The following is a 24,511-nucleotide window of genomic DNA, read 5'->3' as shown; positions in this document are numbered from 1 at the left end:
GGGTCAAGAGCCAATCTCCTTTCTCCAAAGCCGGAATTATGGTTGCTAGGGTTACCATCTTGAAGCGCTGCATTCTCACAAACTTGTTCAGTTTGTGCAAGTCCAGAATGGGCCTCCATCCGCCTGTTTTCTTCAGAATGAGAAAGTAATGTGAGTAAAACCCCTGACCCCCGTGCTGAACCGGTACTGGTTCCAGAGCACCTAACTGCAGGAGATGGTTTGTTTCCTGCTGTAATAGATACTCGTAAGATGGGTCCCTGAAGAGGGATGGGGAAGGGGGTGGGTAGGTGGAATAGAAAGAAAGGGGATAGAATAGCCCTTCTGTATAATTTCCAGAACCCACTTGTCTGAGGTGATGGTTCTTCAGACTGGGTAAAAGGGTGTAAGGCGGGCCCCAAATGGGCTGGAAATTAGAGGTGACTCTGGAATTGGAGAATGTGGGGTTCTCATGTCCTCGACCAACACTTCAAAACGTTTGCCTAGAAATGGGTGGTTGAGACGTAGACGACTGCTCCTGTGTCCGACGGTGTCTCGTCTGGGGCTGCTTGTGGCGTCGATCATAATGTCGTTGAGGCTGGGTGTCTGGGGTAGGGCGGAATAGTTGGTTATAGAATCTGCCGTTTCTTTTTGTTTGCAGGGACATAGATTCCAAGTGCCTTTAGTGTCACACGGGAGTCTTTCAGGGTGTGTAAGGAGACGTCCGTGCTCTCTGCAAACAATTTTTACTCCTCAAAAGGTAAATCCTCTACTGTCACCTGAAATTCCCGGGGAAAGCAGGAGAGATGGAGCCATGAAGCCCTCTGCATGACAACGGACGGGGCGATGGAGCAGGCCGCTGTGTCAGCAGAATCCAGAGAAGCCTGCAGGGTCGTTCGGGCAATGAGGAAATCTTCAGCTATATCGGCCTTATATTGTTTTTTTGTCAGCTGGGATGTGCTCAGTAAAAGGTGACATTGGAGAACAAATGTTGTGTGTGTACTTGGCCAGTAACGCAGAATAGTTTGCTATGCGAAGCTGGAGGGTCGCCGATGAACAAGCCTCCTGCCAAAGAGGTCTAGGCATTTCCAGTCTTTATCACAGGGGCTGGTCTTGGTCTGATGTTGCTTCCCCCTTTGATTAACTTCCTCTACCACCAATGAGTTTGGGGTAGGGTGGGTAAACAAAAACCCAGCTCCTTTAGCTGGCACATAGTACTTCTTGTCAGATTGCTTACAAGAAAGTCGGGCTTTCCATATGGAATCTGCCATATGGTTTTTGCTGGATCCATGATGGCAGCATTTATGGGTAGTGCTACCTTGGCCGATAGAGAAGCTTGCAATGTATCTGTCAGCTTATATTGAGGCTCTGGTAACTCAGCCAGTGAGATGTGTAATGAATCAGCTACTCTTTGAAACAAATCCTGAAAGGATTTGAAGTCATCTCCTGACGTGGGAGGAGGCGGCCTTATTGTTTCATTCAGAGACTAAATCGGGATGTGGGTAGTGGGACAAAGTTCCTCCTCTGCCTTGGTGGGTCCTGTGCTTATTGACGGATTTGCTCACTTTGGAGCTTCACAGCAGCCCTCGCTTTGGCCATTTTCGTGAACCCACAGTCCAGGTCAACTCCTCCTATGTCTGACCAGGAGTTGGGAGGTTTAAGGGGAACCTGGGCCCACCCTCTACTCCAGGTTCCAGCCCAGGGCCCTGTGGACTGCAGCTGTCTACAGTGGCTCCTGTAACAGCTGTGTGACAGCTACAACTCCCTGGGCTACTTCCTCAGGGCCTCTTCTCAACACCTTCTTTATCCTCACCATAGGACCTTCCTCCTGGTGTCTGATAATGCTTGTACTCCTCAGTCCTCCAACAGTCCGCGTTCTCACTCTCAGCTCCTAGTGCCTCTTGCTCCCAGCTCCTCACGTGCACACTACAAACTGAAGTGAGCTTCTTTTTAAAACCCAGATGCCCTGATTAGCCAGGCTTAATTGATTCTAACAGCTTCTTGATTGGCTGCAGGTGTTCTAATCCGCCTGTCTGTCTTGTTTCCAGAAAGTTCCTGATTGTTCTGGAACCTTCCCTGTTGCCTTACCCAGGGAAAAGGGACCTACTCAACCTGGGGCTAATATATCTGCCTTCTATCACTCTCCTGTAGCCATCTGGCCCAACCCTATCACAGTAGGTGGGAAGGTGTCACTCTCCGGCCTGTCCGCAGATTCTTCAGCTTTCTCCTTCAGCAGTTCTAGGGAAGCTGGAGCAGATGGCAGAGGCAAGAGCTGTGTCCTGTACCTAGGTGGATTGAATGGCTGGGTGTTTTGGGTTCTGTATAATGTCCCATGTCCCAGTATGCCCATTGCAGGAGGAGGGCCATGGGAGGGAGCACCCATTGTGGGGGTTGCCAACCTATGCCCTGTGGCCATGAGGGTCCAGGTTTGGGAGAGGAGTGGCAAGGCGTACCCACTCCTGTCTCCACTTCCTCCTCTTCATCACTAGAGAGAGGAGGGGCCGAGCCAGCTGGTGCAGTGATCAAGCTTGGCCCTGACCTGGCCAGGGTGCCATCGGTACCAAAGAGCAAAGTTCCTGGGGTGGAAGTAATGAGTAATGTGTGTCTCCCCCAGACAACAGACACCCTGCAAGTGGCCATCTGTCACTTGTATTGAGAGTCTGCAGGTTCAGACAGCACTTGAAACCTGGAGAGTCAGGCATGTCCTAGAGCAGGGGTTCTCAAACTGGGGGTCGGGACCAGTGATGAGCTGCCAAAATCTTAACCACCAGTTCCCTCCTCAGCCCATGAGGGGTCATGGCCCACCCCCGCCTCCCAGGACTCCTGCCCCATCCAATCCCTCGCGTTCTTTGATGCACCCTCCTGGTACCCCTGCCCCATCCACCCCCTTCCCTGTCCCAACTGCCCCCAGAACCAGGCAGGAGGGTCTCGTGGGCCACCGTAGTGGGTGCCCACCCTGCCCCACCCCTAAGAGCCAGAGGGACCTGCTGGGGGGCAAGGTGGGGAGTCCCAGCGGTGCTTACCTGGGGCAGCTCCCAGGAAGCATCCAGCAGGCCCCTCTGGCTCCTAGGAGTGGGGTAGCATAGCTGGGGGGGGAACGGGGAGCAGTGCTCCCCCCACTGATCACATCAAAAGTGGTGCCTTAGGCACCAACTCAGTGGGTGCTGCGGGGCTGGAGCACCCACGGGGAAAATTTGAGGGGTGCACAGCACCCACCAGCAGCTCCCTGCCCCGTGCCTGGCCCCAGCTCACCTCTGCTCCGCCTCCTCCCCTGAACATGCTGCCCAGCTCTGCTTTTCCAGCCCCGCCCTGCTTCCTGCCAATCAGCTGTTGGCGCAGGAAGCCAGGGGAGGGCTGAAAAGCAGGCAGCGGTTTCACACTCAGGCCCAGCTGATTCATGGAAAACCGGGGTGGAGGGCAGGGGGGTGGAGAAGCAGAGCGGGGCAGCACGTGCAGGGGAGGAGATGGAGCAGAGGTGAGCTGGGGCTGGGCAGGGAGCTGCTCTGCACCCACCAAATTTTCCCTGCGGGTGCTCCAGCCCCAGAGCACCCACAGAATCAGTGTTTAAGGCGCCACTTTTGGCCAGTTAAATTTAGAAGCGCTTTTTGAACCGGTTGTCCCATTAAAAGGGCTTCTAAATTTAACCAACCGTTCTAGTGAACCGGTGCGAACTGGCTCCAGCTCACCACTGGTTGGGACCCCTCAGGGGGACGCAAGGTTATTAAATAGGGGTCATGAGCTGTCAGCCTCCAGCCCAAACCCTGCTTTGGCTCCAGCATTTATAACGGTGTTAAATATATTAAAAAGTTATTTTAATTTATAAGGGGGGGAGGGGTCATTGCACTCAGAGGCTTGTTATATGAAAGGCGTCACCAGTACAAAAGTTTGAGAACCCTTGCCCTAGAGGCTAGTTAAATAAAGAATGGGAATAGTCCCAGGCTAACGCCTCTTCAGCGACCGCCCGCTGAGGAAGGGAGAAAAAAAAAAAAAAGGGATTTTTTTTTTAAATGTGAAAACAAAAGAAAATAAATGGAGAGATAAACAACGAAGAAAATAAGCTGAGACAATGGCAGAGATTAAAGGAATATGAGAGTAGATAAGGGTGCTGCTCTCGTTCCGACTGAAACCAAGGGCGGTAGAGAAGGAACTGGGTAACGGTTGGCTGCGTGCGGGGGGTAGCTGCTTGGAGCCGCGCAAGACAGTTGCCGTGGGGCACTGCTACTACAACTCTCCGACTAGAAGCGCAGGACCCCAAGACACCACAAGTGGAGCGCCAACAGGGACAACTCCTTGAAGAACCTGTTGCTTCTTAGCTTTAACCTGTTCCTAATAGACTTAAATAAGCCTGCTGTAAGCCAAAATAAGGTCCTACACAATCTTTCGTGTCAGTTTAACAAAATGTGAAAAAAATCACACCTCAGGTTAAACTGGTACAAGCTTTCATGTAGACAAATCCCAGGAATGCAGCTCTCAAATCACACCAAAAGGAACTGGTCGATTTGATAGTGATTTAGAGACTTCCACTTTGTTTCAGAAAGCAGAGTCAGACGGACCCTACAAGACTGATGCTTAGATAATAGGGGTAAAAATGTTTTCTTTAGCCCTCCTCTTATTAAATTAGATCATTTTACTGTTACAGTTTCAAAGCAACAATGTGAACCCACTGAGGCCCAAAATTTGAAAATCAATGCAGTTTAGGATACATTGGAAAATGTTATCTGGGTTCTAAGTAGCTATTAAAAGTGAATTAAAAGATCTACCAATGCATTGCTAAATGTATTAACCTTTTACCATTTTCAGTCTGACCAGAAGCTGTTTTAGTGGGATGTATTAAAAACCTAAGGTGACATCTGGGCCCCACTGAAGTCAAAGGGAGTTCTATCATTGATTTCAATGGGTCTAGAATTTCACCTCTAGCATACAGCTTCATCTAACTGATCTGCAACCATATTTAACAAGTTAACATTCCGGCTGATGGCTTGCAAAGTTACTAGCATACAAGCTGAAGTTAAAGGGACACTCAAAGAGTTTTGGCCATGAACAGATAGATTAAACACAAATTTTACAATCAAATAGAAATGTGTTCATAATTTTTTTAAAAAATATTTCAATTAAAAGAGCTTCATCTGGATTGAAAACAAACAGCATCACTGCACTACAGCATGAGAAACTGGAAGAGAAAAATGACCAGTCTAGCTTCACTGTCTATGTGGTCTGAAGTGGAGGGTGGGGGAGAGGGTGAGGAAAGCAAACTGCTTTTAATACTGTAGTAAAAAATAAATCGGATCTCTCTCTTTACATGTGTTTCAAAACAGATAAGGGCTAACTATGATCTCACTACTGTCCCTTTTAAAAAAAGTAGGCTAGCTATTGGATTATGAGCACCACAGAAAACAATGTTTTCACAGTGGCAATAAACTGGGGGGGTGGGGTGGAGGGTGTGAAACAAAGTGTTTATTCCCTGGTGCTGTTAAAACCCCATAGTTCCATATTCATTTGAGGAAAGATTTCCTTCCGTAAGAAAGACAACTAGAATTGGCAAACTGATGCAAAATATTTATTCCAAGTTAGTTATTTTTTGATGCAGTAGTTTTTTCCCCTCATACAGACTCAATGTGATAGTCACTTTTTTAAATCTGTAAATAATGTTATCAAAATAATCTTAATCTTTGAAATCTCACAAAAAATTTATATTTTACAATCCACCCTGAATATCAAGGCTGCAAGAAGAAGAACACAAACAATTCCTATGTCCAAATATTTTACAGCTGTACCCATAAAAGAAAACCACAAACGCCTGGTTAAGTGATGAAGCTCCCCGAGCCGCAAAAAAAAAAAAAAAAAATAAAAATAAAAAATTCATGTTATTAGCATTAATTTAACACAATTAGAACTTCAATAGCCATTTTGTCATTGACAATGATTGTTTTAGCACATTGTTACCGCACAACATTATGTAATGCAGGCGGCATTATTAGAAGCTTGTTGTTGCAAAGATCAGTCACCGGTATCCTGCTTACAAGACTGAACTTGTGCATTGCCTGACGAGGGATTCTCATCACAAATTTTCTAGCTGCACAAACTTCTATTAAGCAGAAGGGCAAAACCAAAAGAAAAAGCTAAACAAGCCAATTTCTCTCTTCTTTGGGATACAATTATTTCCCTTGTGCATGAAGTATTCAACAACAAAAGAAAAACTGAACAGACTGGAGACAGAATAAACTCTGTTTAGTTTATACAACCCCGAACACACGTTGAACTATGAACTGAGTTTATTGGGTTGGTTTTATTTATTTATGTTTTTAAATGTTTTGTGCCCACTTTCAGGCATCATCATCTGACGTTTCGCTGCTACTAGTTTCTGTGTCTGAGTCCTCCAACTCTGTCTTAAAAGTGCTTCTCCAGTGGGAGAACAAGCTGGAGCTGCGGCCCTGAAGAAATCCATTCTTCCCAAATCCATTTCTTCTTAGCTACAAGGAAGATAGATAAATAGATAAAAAAGGCTAAATTGTGAAGAGAAGAGTCAGTGACAATACAGATGTTTGTCAGTATATATATATATTTATTTCTAGTGGGGACAATATGTTGGTAAATTTTCCCCACTAGACAATCACTTTAAATCAATACAGGTTCTATTTAGTTCTTTGTAATTTAGAACAACAGTCTAAGATGTGTGTGAAATAGGTGAGGAAGAAGCGCCATCATTATGGCAAGAGCTGTAATATACCTGCTCTGATTTAACTTGGAACTCTTTGAGTTCATCCTCAGTGAGGGGAAGGTAGTTCTCATCATTTTCAGGATACTCCTGCCATCCCATTTCTTTCAGTAACCTGATTCATGAAAAAAGGGGGCGAGGGGTTAAAAAGAAACAAAAAAGCAAATGGAAAAAAGTCAAATTTTACCAGGTGCACGATAAAGTGAGAGATTTTTCTAGTGAACTGCTACGATCCCTCCAGGAAGGGTTTTCTAGTTTTAGAAAACACTATATATAATACTTTGCATTTAGACAGATAAGGAAGGTGAGAAAGAAGGCTAGTGATTTACCCAGGTACACAGAGAAAGTACGCATGGCAGCCGAGAAAACACTAGAACTCAGGATTTCCTTATTCTTAGTGCCCTAATTAAACAGCTAGATCACACTCCTCTTGCTCACACAGCCAGAATGCATATTTAGATATGCATGCAAGTATTTCTTCCCACTTATCATAGCTTTATAGGATCTGGGGCAATTTCTTATCAAATCAGCATACTGACAAAGCACAGAAGCATTCCAAGAAGAGTTGGGAGGAGAGATGTGGTGTTGTGTTATCAACTTCTGCACCACCACATCTGGAAATCCCTTTTGCAGATCAAGCAGAACAGCACTTGAGATTCTGCCTGGCCACCTGGTGCGGGAAACACATAAGCCAGGCAGCATAAATGACTTATGGATGCAAAGCTAGAAGAGTGCTAGAAGGTTAATTACAGAACTTGGGTGAAATCTTGGCCACATTGACTTCAACGAGGCCAGAATTTCACTCCGGCATTTTACTTTCTGCCACACTTTCTGCCAGCCCCGGTGCTGTAAGGAAGTCACACACCTGCAGCTTAGCATATGCAAGATTATTATTTTCTGGAGAAGAGAATCTTCTAAGCACCTGTCTTTTCCTCACACAACGTGACAAAATGATTTCTGAGACACCTTCAGCCCATGTTCTGCTGTCACCTCACCTGTGTTCTGCTTCCAGTGAATGCGACAGGTTCTCCCCTTCCTCCATCAAAGGGAGAGAAAGGCCATTCTGATGGCAATTCTCTTCCCAGTTTTCCTTTGGTTCTGGTGTGCTGCTGCCCTCCATCTAAAGGAAAAATGGAAGTCAAATCACATCACTGAGACACTGATCCTTCATGCGTACATCGCAGTTCAAGTCTTGAAGCTAGTGTTCTTGAGTGGATGACTCCAGAGAGAATAAAACCCTTCACCATAAGTCAATGCTTCAGAGCATGAGTTGGTAATAACAGAAAGCAGTTGCCATCAGACATTGGTGAGGTGAGAGGTGCAAAATGAGCTCGGTGGGCTGCAGTTTAATTTTTAAGGGACAAATGTCCACACCACAATACCACCATTATGGATTCAGAGATGCCAAAGGCTATACGAGCCATGGAGACTGCACTCTGACCTGTGGAGGTGTCCTCCTACATCAGGCCAAACACTGGTAGAGCAAGACACCATCCTACTGGTTGTGCAGAGACAGTTCAATATGCCAGGTCTGTCAAGCCTGCACTTTCACCAGGGCCAAATTCATTTAAACTACTCTGGGTCCAGTGTAGATTTTCTCAACTTCCGTTGAGCAGAATGTAAATGGAAGTTGCAGTGTTTTTAACTATGCTACCAGAACTAAGCTACATAAATGGAAATTTCAGTCCTGCAATGATATTTAAAGAGTAAACATTCTTCTAAAATATTGTTCCTTCCCATTCTTTAGAAAGCCCTCTGAGAATCCTTCCAATTCTTACCAAACATTGCCCTTTTCCCTTTACCATATATTTTAATTGTCCTCCTGCATTTCTTTAGGTCAGTCTTCTTCACTGCAAGGCCCACAAGCCAGTGGTGGCTCCCATCTATCCTAAGTGTGACTGGCTAAGTTCCCTCTAAGCTGCGTGGTCCCGCAGCAGGCTATAAATAGCCATGCAGCAGCTCTAAAGGACCGCACAGCAGGGACCTGGAAAGGAGAGAGGTAGGGGGTGGACAGGGAGCAAGTTGGGGCTTGCAGGGCTGCTGTGGGCCTCTCTCCCAGCCCCAGAGCTCCATGCTGCCTGCTGGCAGGGGGGCAAAGAGGGGCCCCTTCCCCAGAGCTCGGTGCTGCCTGCTGGCAGGGGGAGAGATCTTCCCCAGAACTAGCTGCTGCCAGCAGGGAAAGGGTGGGGGGAGGAGGGAAAGGAGGAGGGGGAGGATTCGTCTCGCCCCAGTCCCAGAGCACCCTGCCTGCACCCCAAACTCCTCATCCCCAGCCCCACCCCAGAGCCCACACCGCCAGCCAGAGCCCTGACCCCCCCCCCACACACATCCCAACCCTCTGCCCCAGCCTTGAGCCCCCTCCTGCACCCTGAACTCTGCGGCCCTCATCCCAACCCTCTGCCCCAGCCCTGAGCCCCTCCCACACCTCAAACCCCTCATCCCCAGCTCCACCCTAGAACTCTCACCCCCAGCCAGAGGGATGAAAAGAAAACAAAGGAACAAACTGACCAACCAACATTTGGACTGCCTTACTAGGACTGTGATGACAGATTACAAATAGGGCATGAACAAAGTCAAGGAGGAACAAGAACACTTTCACTCATCACTCAGTTTTTAAAGTAAGTTTTCCATTATTCTGCTCCTTAAGTTTACTTGGATAGATGCCTTTTTAATTCCATATATTTTCCTCATTATTATTTTATAAAAAGAGTATCGTTTTACTGTACAAGTAGACTTCATTTTAGTTGAATGAGTGGCTCCGTAACATTACATCACTAAGGAGTAATAAGCACTGTGTTAATTTACTAGCTGATGTAGCTCTCACATTAAAGGTTTTTTGCCAAAGTAGCAAAGCGAAGAGCACTGCTTTAGGTTATGGCTTTTCTTTGTTTCCCATCGCACACCATCTGTACTGATATAGCAGCACAGATATGAGAACAAGTGCTCATTAATTAACAGCTACAGATGATCTAGCAGAGGCAACATGAGCGCTCAGAATATTTTGTTTAGGATCTACAACAGTTCCTTCTCTGACCCCATTCTGGAGAGGAGTTTTCCTAGGGAAAAGTGTTAAAACATGTTAAAAACACAGATCAAAAATAAAAGGGCATTTTAAAACAGTTGACAGGAATGTACTCTGGCACATAGCAGCAGCCTAGAATGGAAGCTATTTGCAATTCTCACTCTTGTGGCTACTGCTCAGGAAGCAGGATTTAAGCTACTTCTGACCGTCAGGAATCTCCTTAGTTCCAGTACCAGAAGCCTGCATTTTTCAGTCAAGAGAAGGATAAGTTCTACTCCCAACTGCCATGTGGCTACTTGGCAGCCATGCTATTGCCGTGTAAATATGAGGCCCCAATTTTTTTTCTTTTCTTTTTCTTTTTTTACACACTGGGTATAGTTTCTATTTGAAGTCCCTTAAAATACACAATTCCCAGGAAAGAGAAGTGGGCAGTCCTCTTACATCCTCCAACTTGTCACATTCTCTGTTCTCTGTGATCTCTCCATTCCTGTCATCTTTCAATGCCTTCAGGAATTCACTTTTCTTATCGGCGGTGCGACGCATCAGCTTAGTCAAACGTGAAGAACTGATCTCAATGGGAGGGGTGGTGCTGGAAGGACTCTGGAGAAGTAAGGTGGAACACATTAGAGAACTTACCAAATACCAATTGAAGAAAAGTTGGGTCTGAGCCCTGTTCAGGGTTTTTGTCCACACCTTTTAGTACTTTATCTCCTGAGCTGACTGGCAATTTCCTACGAGCACTCAGTTCTGATTTCTACCAGAGAACTTGGCTGCACTGTTCCAAATCCATGCCCTTCCTCCTCACCAACCTGGAACGAATGTCTCCAACCAATTCTTACTTTCTTCTGCTGCTGCAACTGTTTCTTCATCTCCATTAACTTAGATAGTCATGAATTTAACATGCTTGTTCTGCTCCTCACATAATATGCTTCCTGGTAATATGAGCTACCTCACAGGCTCCCCGTTCAGTTAATTCCATCTCTGCTCTTGGAATGATGCAGGAATATACTGCTGATTCCTGCCTATTAGCAAAATCATTCCGCCAACTCCTGTTTTCCATGCCAAATAAAAAGTCTATCCAATTAAATTAAACAAAACTGATCTCCCGTGGTCTTCAGTAGTATTTATGATGTGGTGGTATCCAATAATATGGCAGCTAGCTTTCAATGTAGTTAACCTGTTTCCTTTTTATAGGTGGGATTTACAATCAAAATAAATTGGGGTTCTAGCCTCCTGACTTCCCCTCTGCCTGGAGTATTTGTCTGTGGTATTCATGTCTGGTGGTCCTTGAAGAAGACAGGAATCCTATTCTCATTAGTCTTGACTCTCCACTGAAAGGAGAGGACACAATAACACATCCTGTACACAAAACAATCCCTTTCCTTCACATAAATTGTGAAAGAGGGAAAGAGAAATCAAACCATGTAAGAGAACCGAACAGGAGCATATTTAAATAGTTCCTCATTGCAGGAACTGGAAGAGCCTTGCAGCACCATTTTAGATGTTTTTCTTGGAGCTGAAGTGTTGCCTACAGACAATCCTTAGGACGCCAAAGAAGACTACTTTGCAAAGTATGCTTATGGTACAGCATACAATCCCTCTGAGCAGAAAAAAGGCAAAGAAAATGGATCTCAAAATATTCAGCTGCTTGGATTCCTTATTCCTAAATTACATGTAATGCGAAGATGAAAGGAACCTCTCCTGGAGAAGTGTATGCTATAAACCCTGGCATCATACAGTAACATTCACCAGGCAGTTATTCCAGACAACATCTAGTACACCACTGAGAGGAGCAAACAGGTGATTGTGAAACTTCCACAGTTCGTCTGAGTGATTGTCAGGATAAAATGAAATCCAGAGTAGTATTTAAAATTCTCAACGTGGTAATTAGTGTGACTGTTCACGTGACAGACTATAACTGATTGAACAGAAGAGCCAGGCTAAGAACATTTGACATTTCTAGTTGACTGGAACACCCATTTAACATGACAGCCAATAAAACTTTTAAGCTCCATGCTAGAGCAGCCCTTTTCAAAGACACCTGTACAGAAATGCCAACATACCAAGAGCTCAATTTTACAAATTTTAAGGGATGAGCAAAGCAGCTATAACCAGTTTCTCAAATTCTCCACCTTAACTTTGACTACCTAAACCTTTCAACAGATTTATAATAAAACCAAAATAAGTGCACATTGCTTATTGATTTATTTATTTTACAATCATTCTTCCTACACTGCCTCTTCTAAGTCAGAAAGGAAAGACAGGTGTGTGGGTCCCAGTTGTTGTTGTTGTCCCAGATACCTGGAGGTATCTGAACCCAGAGATCTCATATGAAAGAGTGAGGCCTGATATGCTGAAGTAATGAGTTTTAACAATGACCAGTTCATTTTCAGTACTTTGCCTATAAGATTGTAGCATATTCTCCTAGGGGAAAACAGTGGAAGAGCCATCCCTTAGGTTTTTAAAAGCAGACTGCATAAAGCACTAAAAGTGCACTTATAGGGAAGAATCTTACACTAATCCTCAGGGAGATCTCGGAGGACTTCTCTCTCTAATTCCCAGGACTCTACGGTAATGTCAGTGTTCTACTTTCACACAGCTTCTCATTTTCAGAACATTTTACAAATACTAACTGATCACTCTTCAACACCTCTGTAAGATAGTTATTATTGCCATTATACAGAGAGAAAGAGGCAGAGGTTAAATTACTTTTCCCAGGTCAGTGGCAAAGGTTAGATTAAAATCATGGGTCCCAGTCCTGTGTTTAGTCTAAGAGTTAAAAACATTGTTTGACAAAGAAGCAGGTGAAATGAAAATCTAGGCATTACAGCTGCACATGCTCAGTTGTAGCTTGGACAAACTTAAATCATTTCCAGTTTAACTGGATATAGCTACTGATGTTATGGGAACACAGGATGGAGCGACTTTCAAACGAGTTTCTTCTATTAAAATCTACTAACCACTCAGATAAGGCTGGTGGAAGTTCAACAAAGAGTGGCACTTTTATAGCTTTTAAGTATTACTGGTCTCTGTAGAAAGACGGAATTACAGGCTCTCTTGAGTGTCAGGTTAATACCCTACATCAGGGGTGGGCAAACTACGGCCCGCAGGCCACATCTGGCCCACGGGACCATCCTGCCCAGCCCCTGAGCTCCCAGCCGGGGAGTCTCGCCTCCGGCCCCTCCTCCCACTATTCTACTCCCCCACAGACACGCCGCCGTGCAGGCAGCACGGCTTGCACCCACCCACCCACCTCCCAGGCTTTCAGAAAAGTCTGACTCCTGCTCTGAGTGGCCTGGTACAGGTAAGGGGGGAGGGCAGTCAGGGATGCGGGTCCTGAAAGGGGGTGGTCAGGGACAAGGAGTGGGGGAGGGAGGGATGGATGGGTCAGGGGTCCCAGTGGGCCTGTCAGGGGGTGGGGGTGTGGATAGGGGTTGGGGCAGTCAGGGGACAGGGAACAGGGGGGTTGGATAGGGTGTTGGGTCCCAGGGGGGCAGTCAGAGGACAAGTAGCAGGGGGGGTTGGGTGGGTCAGGGTTCTGAGGGGGGCAGTCAGGTGGCGGATAAGGGGTGGGGGCCAGGCTGTTTGGGGAGACACAGCCTTCCCTACCCAGCCCTCCATACCGTTTTGTAACCCTGATGTGGCCCTCGGGCCAAAAAGTTTCCCCACCCCTGCCCTACATCCTTGCTGGCCAGAGACTGACAACAAGAGCAGCCTAGGACAACAAATTACAGAGGCTATATGCAGTACTTATTGTACTGGATAACAAGTGCATTTAACTTTGTTTTGGTATTACTTACCTGAAGGTGGAAGCTTATCTGAATTATGTATTTATGTTCCAGTAGTGCCCAAAGTGTGTTAGGTGTTGTACAGACATAAGGGAAAACAAAGTCCCTACCCCAATGGGCTTACAATCTAAAACAACAAAGAGGTAGGGTGAGGGGAAAGAATACAATATAAAAGCAAAGTTGTCAAGGAGATGACTGGCAATTTTGTTATTTCCATGGGGTTTTTTTATTACATAAAAACCAGAACTACTCATCTATATACCCATTATTAGTCGGCTATTTCCTCATTTGGAAACCTCAATTTTGTTTCTCTGGAGTCTGGACTTTGACCAAGAAATTTGGACATTGACCAAGAAATAACTGACTACCCCTGGTGTAGGGGTTCAAAAATGGTGAAAGTTCAGAATGAATAAAAATCTATACAACTTCAACATCCACGAAGATGACAAAACCTTCCCAGGAATACTTCTGACCTCAAAACAAAAAGATTAAGAGAGACAGCAGCCTCACACGTGAAAGATTCTCAGTTTCGTAAGAGCAACACTTCTGCCTAATATGCAGGGGGGCATTCACCTCTGGTGGAGTAAATACATCACCATTGTTTATTAAAATTAAAGAACAGTATCAAGATATGACTTGTTTAACTTCTTCCCCCATTCCAAATTATTTAAACTGAAAATTTAAAGATATAGAAAATCATGGCCAAGTAGCGACTAGCAATTTTGAGTGTGTAAATTTTTGGTACCCAGCTTGACACCTTAGAGAGAGCATATTTTCAGAGGATGGAAAGGTGGCATTCTAAAGATCAGATCCCTTTTAGGTCATTTCTTAAAATCTTGTCTAACTTTTCCATAATTTCTGTTGTTTACCCTTTGGTAATTTACTCAGTTTGGACATAAAAGTGACTAGCTTAATTTTCCGATTTTTACACACTAACACAAAGCCACAGTGTTTTGCTCCCCAACAGTGCAGGGGAAGTTTTAAAGTAAAATTGTTTAAAATTAATGGAAATGCTTCTTTATTAGGATCTGTAAGTAATTTTTAGCCCAAACCCAGCATTTTGGATGTAAACTACTTGGAAAGCAAGTCCCTTTTAGAGTCCTATCACCGACACAAGTAAAGGGCAGAAGAGGCTACCATGAATAGACTGCTGAAATTCCGATGAAGTGAGCTGTAGCTCACGAAAGCTCATGCTCAAATAAATTGGTTAGTCTCTAAGGTGTCACAAGTACTCCTTTTCTTTTTGCGAACACAGACTAACACGGCTGTTACTCTGAAACCTGAAATTCTAGTAAATGTTAAGTCCAAATAATTTTCCAGACACTTAATCTATAAATTAAGACAACCTTACAGATGAATACTGAGGTACATTCTCCACCATCAACACTGACAAACACCAGAGTAGCTGAAGAGGAGCACTACACACATCTGTACATCCCAAACCTTTTGAACTGTTCCCAGAGCTCACCACATGCATTGCTAGGAAAGAGCTGTGAACTGGAAGAGCAAGAACACCTAGCACCCTATTTTAAACAGTGGTATGGAATTCAGGTCTTGTATGGTGTAAATTCTGGTGTGCACTAGTGTGCCATGCACTAACCGGCCTGTGGAGACCCTGCTAGCACTGAATCATAGAATCATATGACTGGAAGGGACCTCAAGAGGTCTTCTAGTCCAGTCCCCTGCACTCAAGGCAGGATGATGTATTATCTAGACCAGAGGTGGGCAAACTATGGCCCGCGGGCCACATCTGGCCTGTGGGACCGCCCTGCCTGCACTTGAGCTCCCAGGCAGGGAGGCTAGCCCCCGCCCAGCCACTGTCCCCCCTCCCCTGCAGCCTCAGCTCACCGTGCTGCCAGTGCTCTGAGCAGCGTGGCTATGAGCTCCTCCCAGGCAGCACGGCAGGCTCCGGCCAGGCAGCACGGCAGGCTCCGGCCAGGCAGCACGGCTGCCAGTCCTGCTGCTCTGAGTGGCATCGTAAAGGGGGTGGGGAGGTTGGTTAAGGGGCAGGGGGTCCCAGGGGGCAGTCAGAGGACAGTTGTATTGGATGGGTTGGGGGTTCGGGGGGCGGGCATGCAGTCAGGGGATGGGGAATGGGGCTGTTGGACAGGTGTGGGAATCCTGAGGGGCCTGTCGGGGGACAGGGGGTGGATAGGGGTCAGGACAGTCAGTGGACAAGAAGCTGGGGGGGAGAGGGGGAAGGAGGAGTTTGGATGGCTCAGAGGTTCTGAGGGGGGTCAGTCAGGGGGCGGGAAGTGGGAGGGGGCCAGGCTGTTTGGGGAGGTACAGCCTTCCCTACCTGGCCCTGCATACCGTTTTGAAACCCCGATGTGGCCCTCAAGCCCAAAAGTTTGCCCACCCCTGATCTAGACCATCCCTGACAGGTGATTGTCTAAAATGCTCTTAAAAACCTCCCATGACATTGCTCTAAGAGTTCCCTAGTGTGTGTTAATGTAGTCCCCCATTTTAAACTCTTCTGAAATGTATTCATGTTGGGAAACTTTTAGTGTGCACCAGCAGGGTCCATATGATCTAGTTAGTGTGTGACACGAACACTCTAGAATTTACACCCCCCCCCTCATGTGGGCTAAGAATATGTCTTCACTAGCAATGTTACAACTAGATGGCCACATTAAAGTGTGTCACCAGAGCTGGGAGTTTGTTCTCCTAGCACTGTAAAAAAACCCACCTCCACGAGGGGAACAGTTCCCAGTCTTGGTGCACTGTCTACAGTGCCACTTCCCAGCGCTGAAACTTGCAGCGCTCGGTGGGGTTTTCATACCCTTGAGTGAGAAAGTTGCAGCGCTGTAAAGTGGCAGTGTGGACAAGGCCTAAAGCGTTCTGTAGAGAAGCCCTCAGCATTAACTTTCAGTTCACAGCTCTCACATAGCAGGGCTAGTGTTTGCACTTTGGTAACGCAGCTGATGGTCTGGACATTGTTTCTGGGCATGCCCAGTTAGCTCCCACGGTGCTCTTAAAATGTAAAAGCAACCATACCTTGTATGATGGTGATGAAATTACAGCAGACCTAGCCAAAACTGCCGGCAGCACACTCTACATCAAGACAGACAGACTTCCAAGAACATTCCCATTAATGTACAAGGGGACTTAGCTCAACATGCAAAGACCATACAAGTGATTGAGTACTCTTCAAGTGTTCAGAGCTGTATAATATGAATAGAAGAGCTCTCATAGTACTTAAATTATAGAAAGAAACATTAGTTGGAAAAGGTCCAATTCTCTCCCCAACCCAACCCCTTACCTCTTTGGGAGAGGTGAGAACTGAGCCACTCGCCAGTACCGCTGGTTTGGTTACAGACACCGGACTGGTAAAGGCAGAGTCACGGCTGGAGGAAAGCGAGCCTGGTTTATGTTCACTTCTGTTAGCTTTCCATGGACTTGGCTATATTGAAGAGAACACAGTACACTAGACAGTAATGGTATGGTACAAGAATGGGTTGCTTGCAAGTGGTAAAAAAATCATAAAGCAACAAATTGACTTAACAAGGTGTCTGATTAATTGAACAAATTATCGTCTCCTGCTCCAAAAATGGTCTCAAATCCCCCTCTCATCTTAATCCTGAAAATCCCCCATTCCTGCCCTGCTGAACCACCCAGCCCACATCAATACCCTGTAACTGCTTCACAGCTATCACTGTTCTAGCAAAGGATTGGTTGGGACTATTATGAACATCACTAGTTGGAGGAGTCACCATGGAGAGATGCCATGTATCCCACAACCGTTCCCAGCACAGGAAGTGAGAGACCATAATAAAACTCAAATTTCTTACACAGTGCTAAATACCACCACCAAATATCTTGCATCACTCAACAGGAGCTTCCTCTGGCCCAGGGGAAGAAGCTCTAAGACATGAATGCAAGACAGCAATTCCCCACGTTGCAAGGAAGATACTCTTAATCCCCATGGAAGGGTAAAGGAACAAAATAATTTGACTGCACCCTGTTTAACAAGACACAGAAATCAATGGATATACTAAAAATCCAAACACGAAGCCCCAAAACTTACCGAGTGAGAAGCCAGGTGACTGGAGTACAAAAGCACATAAACCAGCCCATTTTCTAAGCCAATCCACATGTAACTACTCAGAGTGGGGCAACTTCACCCAACTAGTATCCACCATCAGGATATATCTGCATCTATTATTTGGTGGCCAAGCAATAATGGCAGTTGCAGAAAGCTGCCTCATGATAAAGGTCTTCTACTTGGAAAAGTTTTATCTTGGACCTCTCAGGCACCAAGGACAAACTGTGCAACAACAATCCCAAAATGAGAGGTATGGCACCAGGCAGCACAGGAACAAGAGAGATGAGGAATAATATATATTTTTTTAATTTTACAGTTTCATTTTAACTATTCTGTATTTCTGATATCAATGCTCATCCAGGATGTATCTGGGATTTAAATTAAATGACTCTAAAATGGATAACGTACTTTGCAGAAAAGGACAGCAGAGGCCACTGTTTCTCCATATTTCCTCATTTGTTACTTTGGTGTATTTTTCTTCCTTCTTATATTGTGCTGACTCCTCTCCCTTGCTCCCCCACAGGTAAAAATCAAATCCCTCTTCCCATTCCCTAATCAGAAGGGACATGATGCTGGAGGTGGACAGCCATCGACATGCCACTCAAAACTGAGGAGAGAAGAATGGGCTGGCACACTGAGGCCCGCAGCCCTACTATACTTTTGACTTTTACAATGTCCAGCTACATTAGCAGCCCCACAAAGAAGGGCAGGAAAGAGATTTTTCAAGGAGCCACCAGTAGTTTTATTTGCTATGCAGTGGTATGCTTGCGGTGAGTCAGGGGAAGCTGCATCAACATGAGGTCCTGCACCTTCCATCTCCTACTTGATCACATCCTCTGCTTTTGGCTCCGCCCGTCATTGACTAGTCTGATGTCTCCCCCACAGGTTAGAAAACTGATTTAGATTGTAAACTTCCTGGGGTACAGATTGTGCCTTCATTCCTGAATAACCAGTGTCCTTCTTGCACTACCACTTAATTTACAGTAATCTCTTAAATAGGAATCTCAGAAAACGGCAGTCACCTCAAAATGTCAATTTTTGCTCAAGAACCAGAAGGCACAATTCTCCAGTTTGTATTGACGATGAGGAGTTTCTGGTGGAAGACCATAAGCAGATTCACATTATATAGAACACTCATCCCCCACCCCAAAAAAACTCAACACTGGTGAAATGGATTTCCACCTTTTTCACAGCTTATATTTCAAATCGAGTTCCTGTCAAACTCTCAAAAGCCAAATGTAAATGGTCACAGCACCCCACTGGCACAACTGGCACAACTGATGCACAACACTAAATTTGGGGTGTGGGTGTTCGATTGTAAGCTCCTGGGGACAGATATATTTGTGTTTTGAGTTTGTACAGCGCTGAGCAAAACGAAAAGCCATAGTCGTAGACCAAGACCCAGGCACTACAATAATAGAAATACTTGGAATGCTCACAATGACACTGAGACCCATTGATGCCAACAGTTTCATTGTTCTTTACAAGCAACTGTCTCAGACCTGACAAACTCACTACGTCTAATATACCACTTTCACAGTATTTATTAATGAAGGGTAGCATGTGAGGTCTGCACTAAAAGCTCTTAATTTATCAATACTCACTGCAAGATGTGTACACAGGTAATATTTAAGGAATAACCTAACTGTATTGAAAGCTATGCCTTATGGTCCCGGAGTAAAAAAAATCTGTCACCAGAGAATCATGTGTTTTGGTGATGGCCCATTCAAGCAGAAGTTGTCCTCACCAGTCTCTGGTCAGCTGGTGATGTAATGCAAGGTTCAACTGTCTACCTTTGTCCCATCCCAGAACAGTTGGAAAACTATCAAAGCCAACTGCAATCAATCAAAATCAGTTGGCAGTAAAAAGGAACAGTGTAACAGACAGGGGATCACCGGACTGTGAATAAAGACAAAAAGACAGATTCACTATATCAAAGGGTGGAGAAAGATGCACTGAATCCATTCGCTGAGGAGACATATTGTTGAGCAGGGAGCGTTCAGTGAAAGATTGGATTCTGGTTCCTGGGAAACCAGTCAGCTCTGCAACAGACTGAACGATGTGGGGGAAAAGTACTTTATTAGACAGAAAAGGTAACTATTAAATGTAGACTCTAGTTTGAATTTTATGATTTTGTTTTGTATTGGAAACATTAGTTTCCATCACACACTCTTTTCTAGTGGAATTTATACTCTCTCATACTAAACCAAAAGAAGGTTTATAGAAGTGTTCAATGCTGTGTGTTACACAGGAGCTGAGATTTAAGGTAAAGCAGGTAAACTGGGGTACATTGTTCCTTTGGGAGCAGAGAATCTGGGATTTCCATGAGTAGCCAGCGTCAAGGGCAGGATACCACAGAAGAACATTTCAAGGGGGCTGGGGTGCACATTTTGTTAACCTGCAAGCCAAAGGCGGGACTGCCCTAGCTCAGAGTGTGCTTGAGTGGCTGACAGGCCAGCAGTGTTAGGGAACTGACACCCAGCTACCAGAGGCGAGACTCCCTCTCACTGGAGGCAGGAGGTAACAAGGTGACTCTCAATCCTGGGTACCCTGAACACTCATTTTTGCATCATTCTTTACAGACTATTATGGCTGTCCCCTGCTGAGACAGGATGCTCAGAGGCTGCTAATGATTATTCATATGGCTTCCACCAAGAGGCAGTTCAGACAGAAACCCAAAGAAAAATCCTTCTGGCTAGTTTTGGGGGGTAGGTGGGGTGGGAGAAGGTGTAAGTGTAGAGCAAGCAGTCTAATGATTAGAAGGGCAACAGAGGCAGGACTTCTGGGTTATGTTTATAGGCATGACACCAAAGCCTTGTCTACACTATGTGGGCTACACCACATCTATACTGCTGTATGCCATAGTGTAGATGCATATCACACTGACAGATAGGGTTTTTGCCCTTATTCTAGGAACTACACCTCCCTGAGCAGTGGTCAGTTGACCTCACTATATCCACCCCATGGTTTAAGGACAGCATAGCTGCGATGCTCAGGGATGTGAATTTTTCAATCCCCTAAGCAATGTAGTTATGTTGATCTACATTTTTAGGGTAGACCAGGTCTAACACAGTTCGACCATGGGCAATTAATCTATCTGTGTCAGTTTATCCACCTGAGAAATAGGAACCTGTGGTACTCATTACAAGAAGATGTTGTGAAGGCCAAACTATAACGGGGTTCAAAAAAGAATTCGGTAAGTTCATGGGAGGATAGATCCATCAATGGCTATTAGCCAAGATGGTCAAGGATGCAACCTCATGTTCTGGGTGTCCCTAGCCTCTGACTGCCAGAAGGTGAGAGTAGAGGACAGGGGATGGATCACTTCATGATTACCTGTTCTGTTCATTCCCTCTAAAACACCTGCCATTGGCCAATGTTGGAAGGATACTGGGTTAGATGGGTCATTGGCCTGACCCAGTTTGGCCATTCTTAAGTCGGAATAAACTCCTTTCAGTGCCACTGAGCGTATTTTAACACCGTTTAGCGCTGCTATAGCATTTTTCATTCCGTTGTGCCAGGGGTAGCTTTTTTAGTCATACAGCTCTACAGAGCCTTAGGGCTATAACCCACCCGCCTGCCCGCATCTTTGAAAAAACAGTTACTGAACAGGATCGTAACCGCTGTTCTTTGAGGTGTTGCACACGTTCGTTCCATTCTTGGTGTCAGTGTGCCCAGCATACGGCTGTCAGAAACATTTCCCCTCAGCAGTACCCATGGGGCGGCTCAAGCTCCCACTGCTGCCCTGTACCACTGTGTGCAGATATAAAGGGCAGAGCTGTCCCCAGGGCCCCTCACTTCCTTCTCGCTGGAACTCCAATGCAGAGGAGCAGAAGAGGGTGGGCTATGGAATGGACATGCACAACAGGCTAGTAACTGTTTTCTTCTTTCATTCTACTCTTGGTGACTCAAGCCATAAGAACAGGAGGTGGGACAGGAGTCTATTTCAACGAAGACTGAAGAACAACTTGTTCAACTGTAGCATTGTCTCTGGAGTCTTAAGCCATAACATAGCGGGAGGCAAACATGTGGACAGAGGACCAGGTTGCCACTCTACTAGTGTCCGCAATTGGAACTTGTGCCACAAAGGCTGCTGAGGCCAACTGCAACTGTCTTGAATGAGCTGAGACTCTGTCAAGTGGAGTGACATTAGCCAAGTCATAACACATGCGTATACAGGATGCAACTCAGAAAGAAATTCTCTGGATAGAGACTGAATGGCTTCTTACTCTGTCTGCCATTGCTATGAACAGATGGGAGGATTTATAGAAGAGCCTGGTTCTGTCCAGGTAAAGTGCTAAGGCTCTCCTGATCTCTAAGGTACGCAAACGCTGTTCATCCCTGTTCGTATGTAGCTTTGGGTAAAATACGGTCAAATTGTCGGATATGGAAAGAAGAAACCACCTTTGAGACAAACTTTGGATGAGGATGCAGGTGAACTTTGTCCTTAACAAAGATCTTGCATGGATGCCCCAAAATTAATGCCTGTGGCTCCCCTACTCCTCTGGGAGAGGTAATCACCACCAAAAATGCCACCTTCATTGATAGATGCAGCAGAGAGGAGATAGCCAATAACTCAAATGGGGAACTCGTAAGTCTTTGCAATACTAAGTTTAGATCCCAGGGGGAACTGAGTCTTGCACCTGAGGGTATAATTTGAATAAGCTTTTTTTTTTTAAATGGACATCATTGGTAGAGCCCTGCACGGATACATTTGTATCTGCATCCAATCCGCAAAAATGATCCACAGCTATAAAGCAGATATCCACAGATTTGCAGGGATTTAGACATAAAATTTGGATCTGCATCCATCCACAATCGGAAAAATGGCGAGCGGATGCGGATATCTGCAGATATAAAGCTGATATCCACAGATTTGCAGGGCTCTCGTCATTGGAGAAAATAGAGCAACTGTCCACTTTAGAGTGAAATGGTGAAACAGCTTCCAGATGTACCCTGATGGAACTAACCACCAACCCTTGGTGTTTTAGGTATAATAAGTAATCCAGAACATGTTGATCTTCCATACTGCTGAGTCCAGATGGAAAATTTTTTTCCCATTTATAGAGGTGCATAGCTCTTGTAGAAGGCCTTCTATTATTTAGTAGGATCTCTTGAAAGTCTTTTGAGCAGGCCTGCTCTCTCGTACCTAGCCATGAAGCATCCATGCGGTTAAGTGAAGGACTGTAGGCTCAGGTGGAGTAGGTGACTGACCCTAGGACAGTGGTTTTCAAACTTTAGGCTGCACACCCCTTTCCAAATAATGTAGTCTACCATATACCCATCTGAGATAGGCAGGTGACATGTGGGGGAGGGGATGCCACGCAGGGTCATTGTGAACTCATTGGGTCAGAGACCATCTTTTATACATGTTTATACAATGCCTAACATGATGGGGCTCTGATCCCCAACCTGGGACCTATATGCATTACCACCATAGAAACAGCAAATGATTTCTAAACTGGCTAAATAACTTTAGACATTCCTCTGAATACTACAGGAATAAGGCAAGGAGTACACTATTAGCCAATTAACCCATATCTTTGGCCAAAGAAGTCAATTTAGGTACAAAATCACCCACGCTGACATACCCTACTGCAATTTTAAGGAAGATCCAGGATTCACGGAATGGAAAGGAAAACTGGGATGTCAAAAATGAGCATTTTGACAAATAGGTTTAGTTGTCCAGTTTATGTACCAGAATCACACTGCTACTTTACTTCAGTCAAAACAATTGCTTCATTTCCCCAAGTGCTCTTCTAAAATTCCATTTATCAAGGGTATAATACAACTAGTTTATGAACCTATTAGGCCATATCACATCAGGATCACAACACTAACAAAACCCAGAAAGGTTGGGATTTTCAAGTGCCTAAAGGAGCTAGGTGTTCAAACCCACTGAAATTCCATGTGATTTGGACACAACATTCCATTAGGCCCCTATGAAAATCTGAGCATAAGATACCATTTTCTAGGCACAATGAAAAGAAGCTCAGCTTCTGGATAAACATCCAGTCAGTAAAGCCCGATTAAACTGTGCTATAGTCTCACAAGGAGAAAGACTCACCACTTAGGACATTTAGAACTAGGCAAAACAAATGCACTGGAGACTATACTGCAGGGAACCACCACATTCTGGAAGGGGGAACTAGATAATTGATTAGCTTTTAATCTTCAATATCTGTGATTCTATGCAATAATGCACTACTGCAGGATGCAGTCATAATATTTACATGCACTTAGGTACTGAAAACACAGATTTCAATCTCATGATTTACAAATCTTAAGAGTAAATTTGTATAGCACCATAACTTGCAAACCCCACAATATATCATTGCTTGCATACAGCGCTAGCAGTTATACATTTCTGCATTAAATAAAAGATCACTGTGCAATGAACAAGCAGCAACACAATCTAGTTGTTAAAAAGGCTCTGAAGTAGAAGGCTGAATAGCTAAAACCTGTTCAATACACCAAGTCATTGCAGCTACAGACAACCCAACCATATCCCTAAGTCACCCAAACCGGAAGCTCTCTGAACACCAGAAACTCCATCTTGTTTGAACTGTCATGGGTGATTCCACATGTGGGCTGACTGCCTAATAATTTCTGATTCTACAGGTAAGGAATTCTTTACAAATGGAATTTTATAAATAGTTGTGATTCTTACAAAGCCCGCCTGTCAGGCCAGCACTGGTGTGCTACCCCAAAACAAGCCGTAAGATCAGAATTTTTTAGAATTGAAAAGTGATAGTCATTCTAATCATGAAGGTTCTCTCTGGTGTCTGTGGGAGAGGAGGGACCAGCTGAATTTTAAAGAGGACCTAGAAAGGTAAGAATTGTGTTCATGCCTTCTGCTCCTTTACAAATCTCTGAAAGGGGTTTTTAAGAAGAGGTTTTTTTTTTATTGTATTTCATAAAGTTTAAAAAAAATCTGCTCTTCTGTATCAGTGGAACTCTTATTG

General features: G+C 45.0%; 1 protein-coding gene across 3 annotated transcripts in view; it reads right to left on the bottom strand.

Annotated features, from left to right (window-relative positions):
* Window positions 1-5,548: 5,548 nt before the first annotated feature.
* The window catches only part of GPBP1L1 (GC-rich promoter binding protein 1 like 1), a 50,453-nt gene continuing 31,490 nt past the window's right edge, over window positions 5,549-24,511 (bottom strand). For 2 of the 3 annotated variants that reach the window (XM_084636335.1, XM_084636334.1), the window contains exons 8-12: window positions 16,764-16,904; window positions 10,155-10,313; window positions 7,687-7,811; window positions 6,704-6,806; window positions 5,550-6,446 (exon numbers count right to left, since the gene is read on the bottom strand). In XM_084636335.1, coding sequence (XP_084492461.1) covers window positions 6,300-6,446; window positions 6,704-6,806; window positions 7,687-7,811; window positions 10,155-10,313; window positions 16,764-16,904 — 675 coding nt within the window. In that variant the 3' untranslated portion in view covers window positions 5,550-6,299. Of the gene's footprint in view, window positions 6,447-6,703; window positions 6,807-7,686; window positions 7,812-10,154; window positions 10,314-16,763; window positions 16,905-24,511 lie in introns of all 3 variants that reach the window. The other variant, XM_084636336.1, reaches the window with a different exon arrangement.

This window comes from Lepidochelys olivacea (assembly GCF_965140295.1).
Source record: "Lepidochelys olivacea isolate rLepOli2 genome assembly, chromosome: 8".
Classification (NCBI taxonomy): Eukaryota; Metazoa; Chordata; order Testudines; family Cheloniidae; genus Lepidochelys; species Lepidochelys olivacea.
Note: the sequence above shows the minus strand (reverse complement) of the source record. Positions and strands in the feature narration are given on the sequence as shown.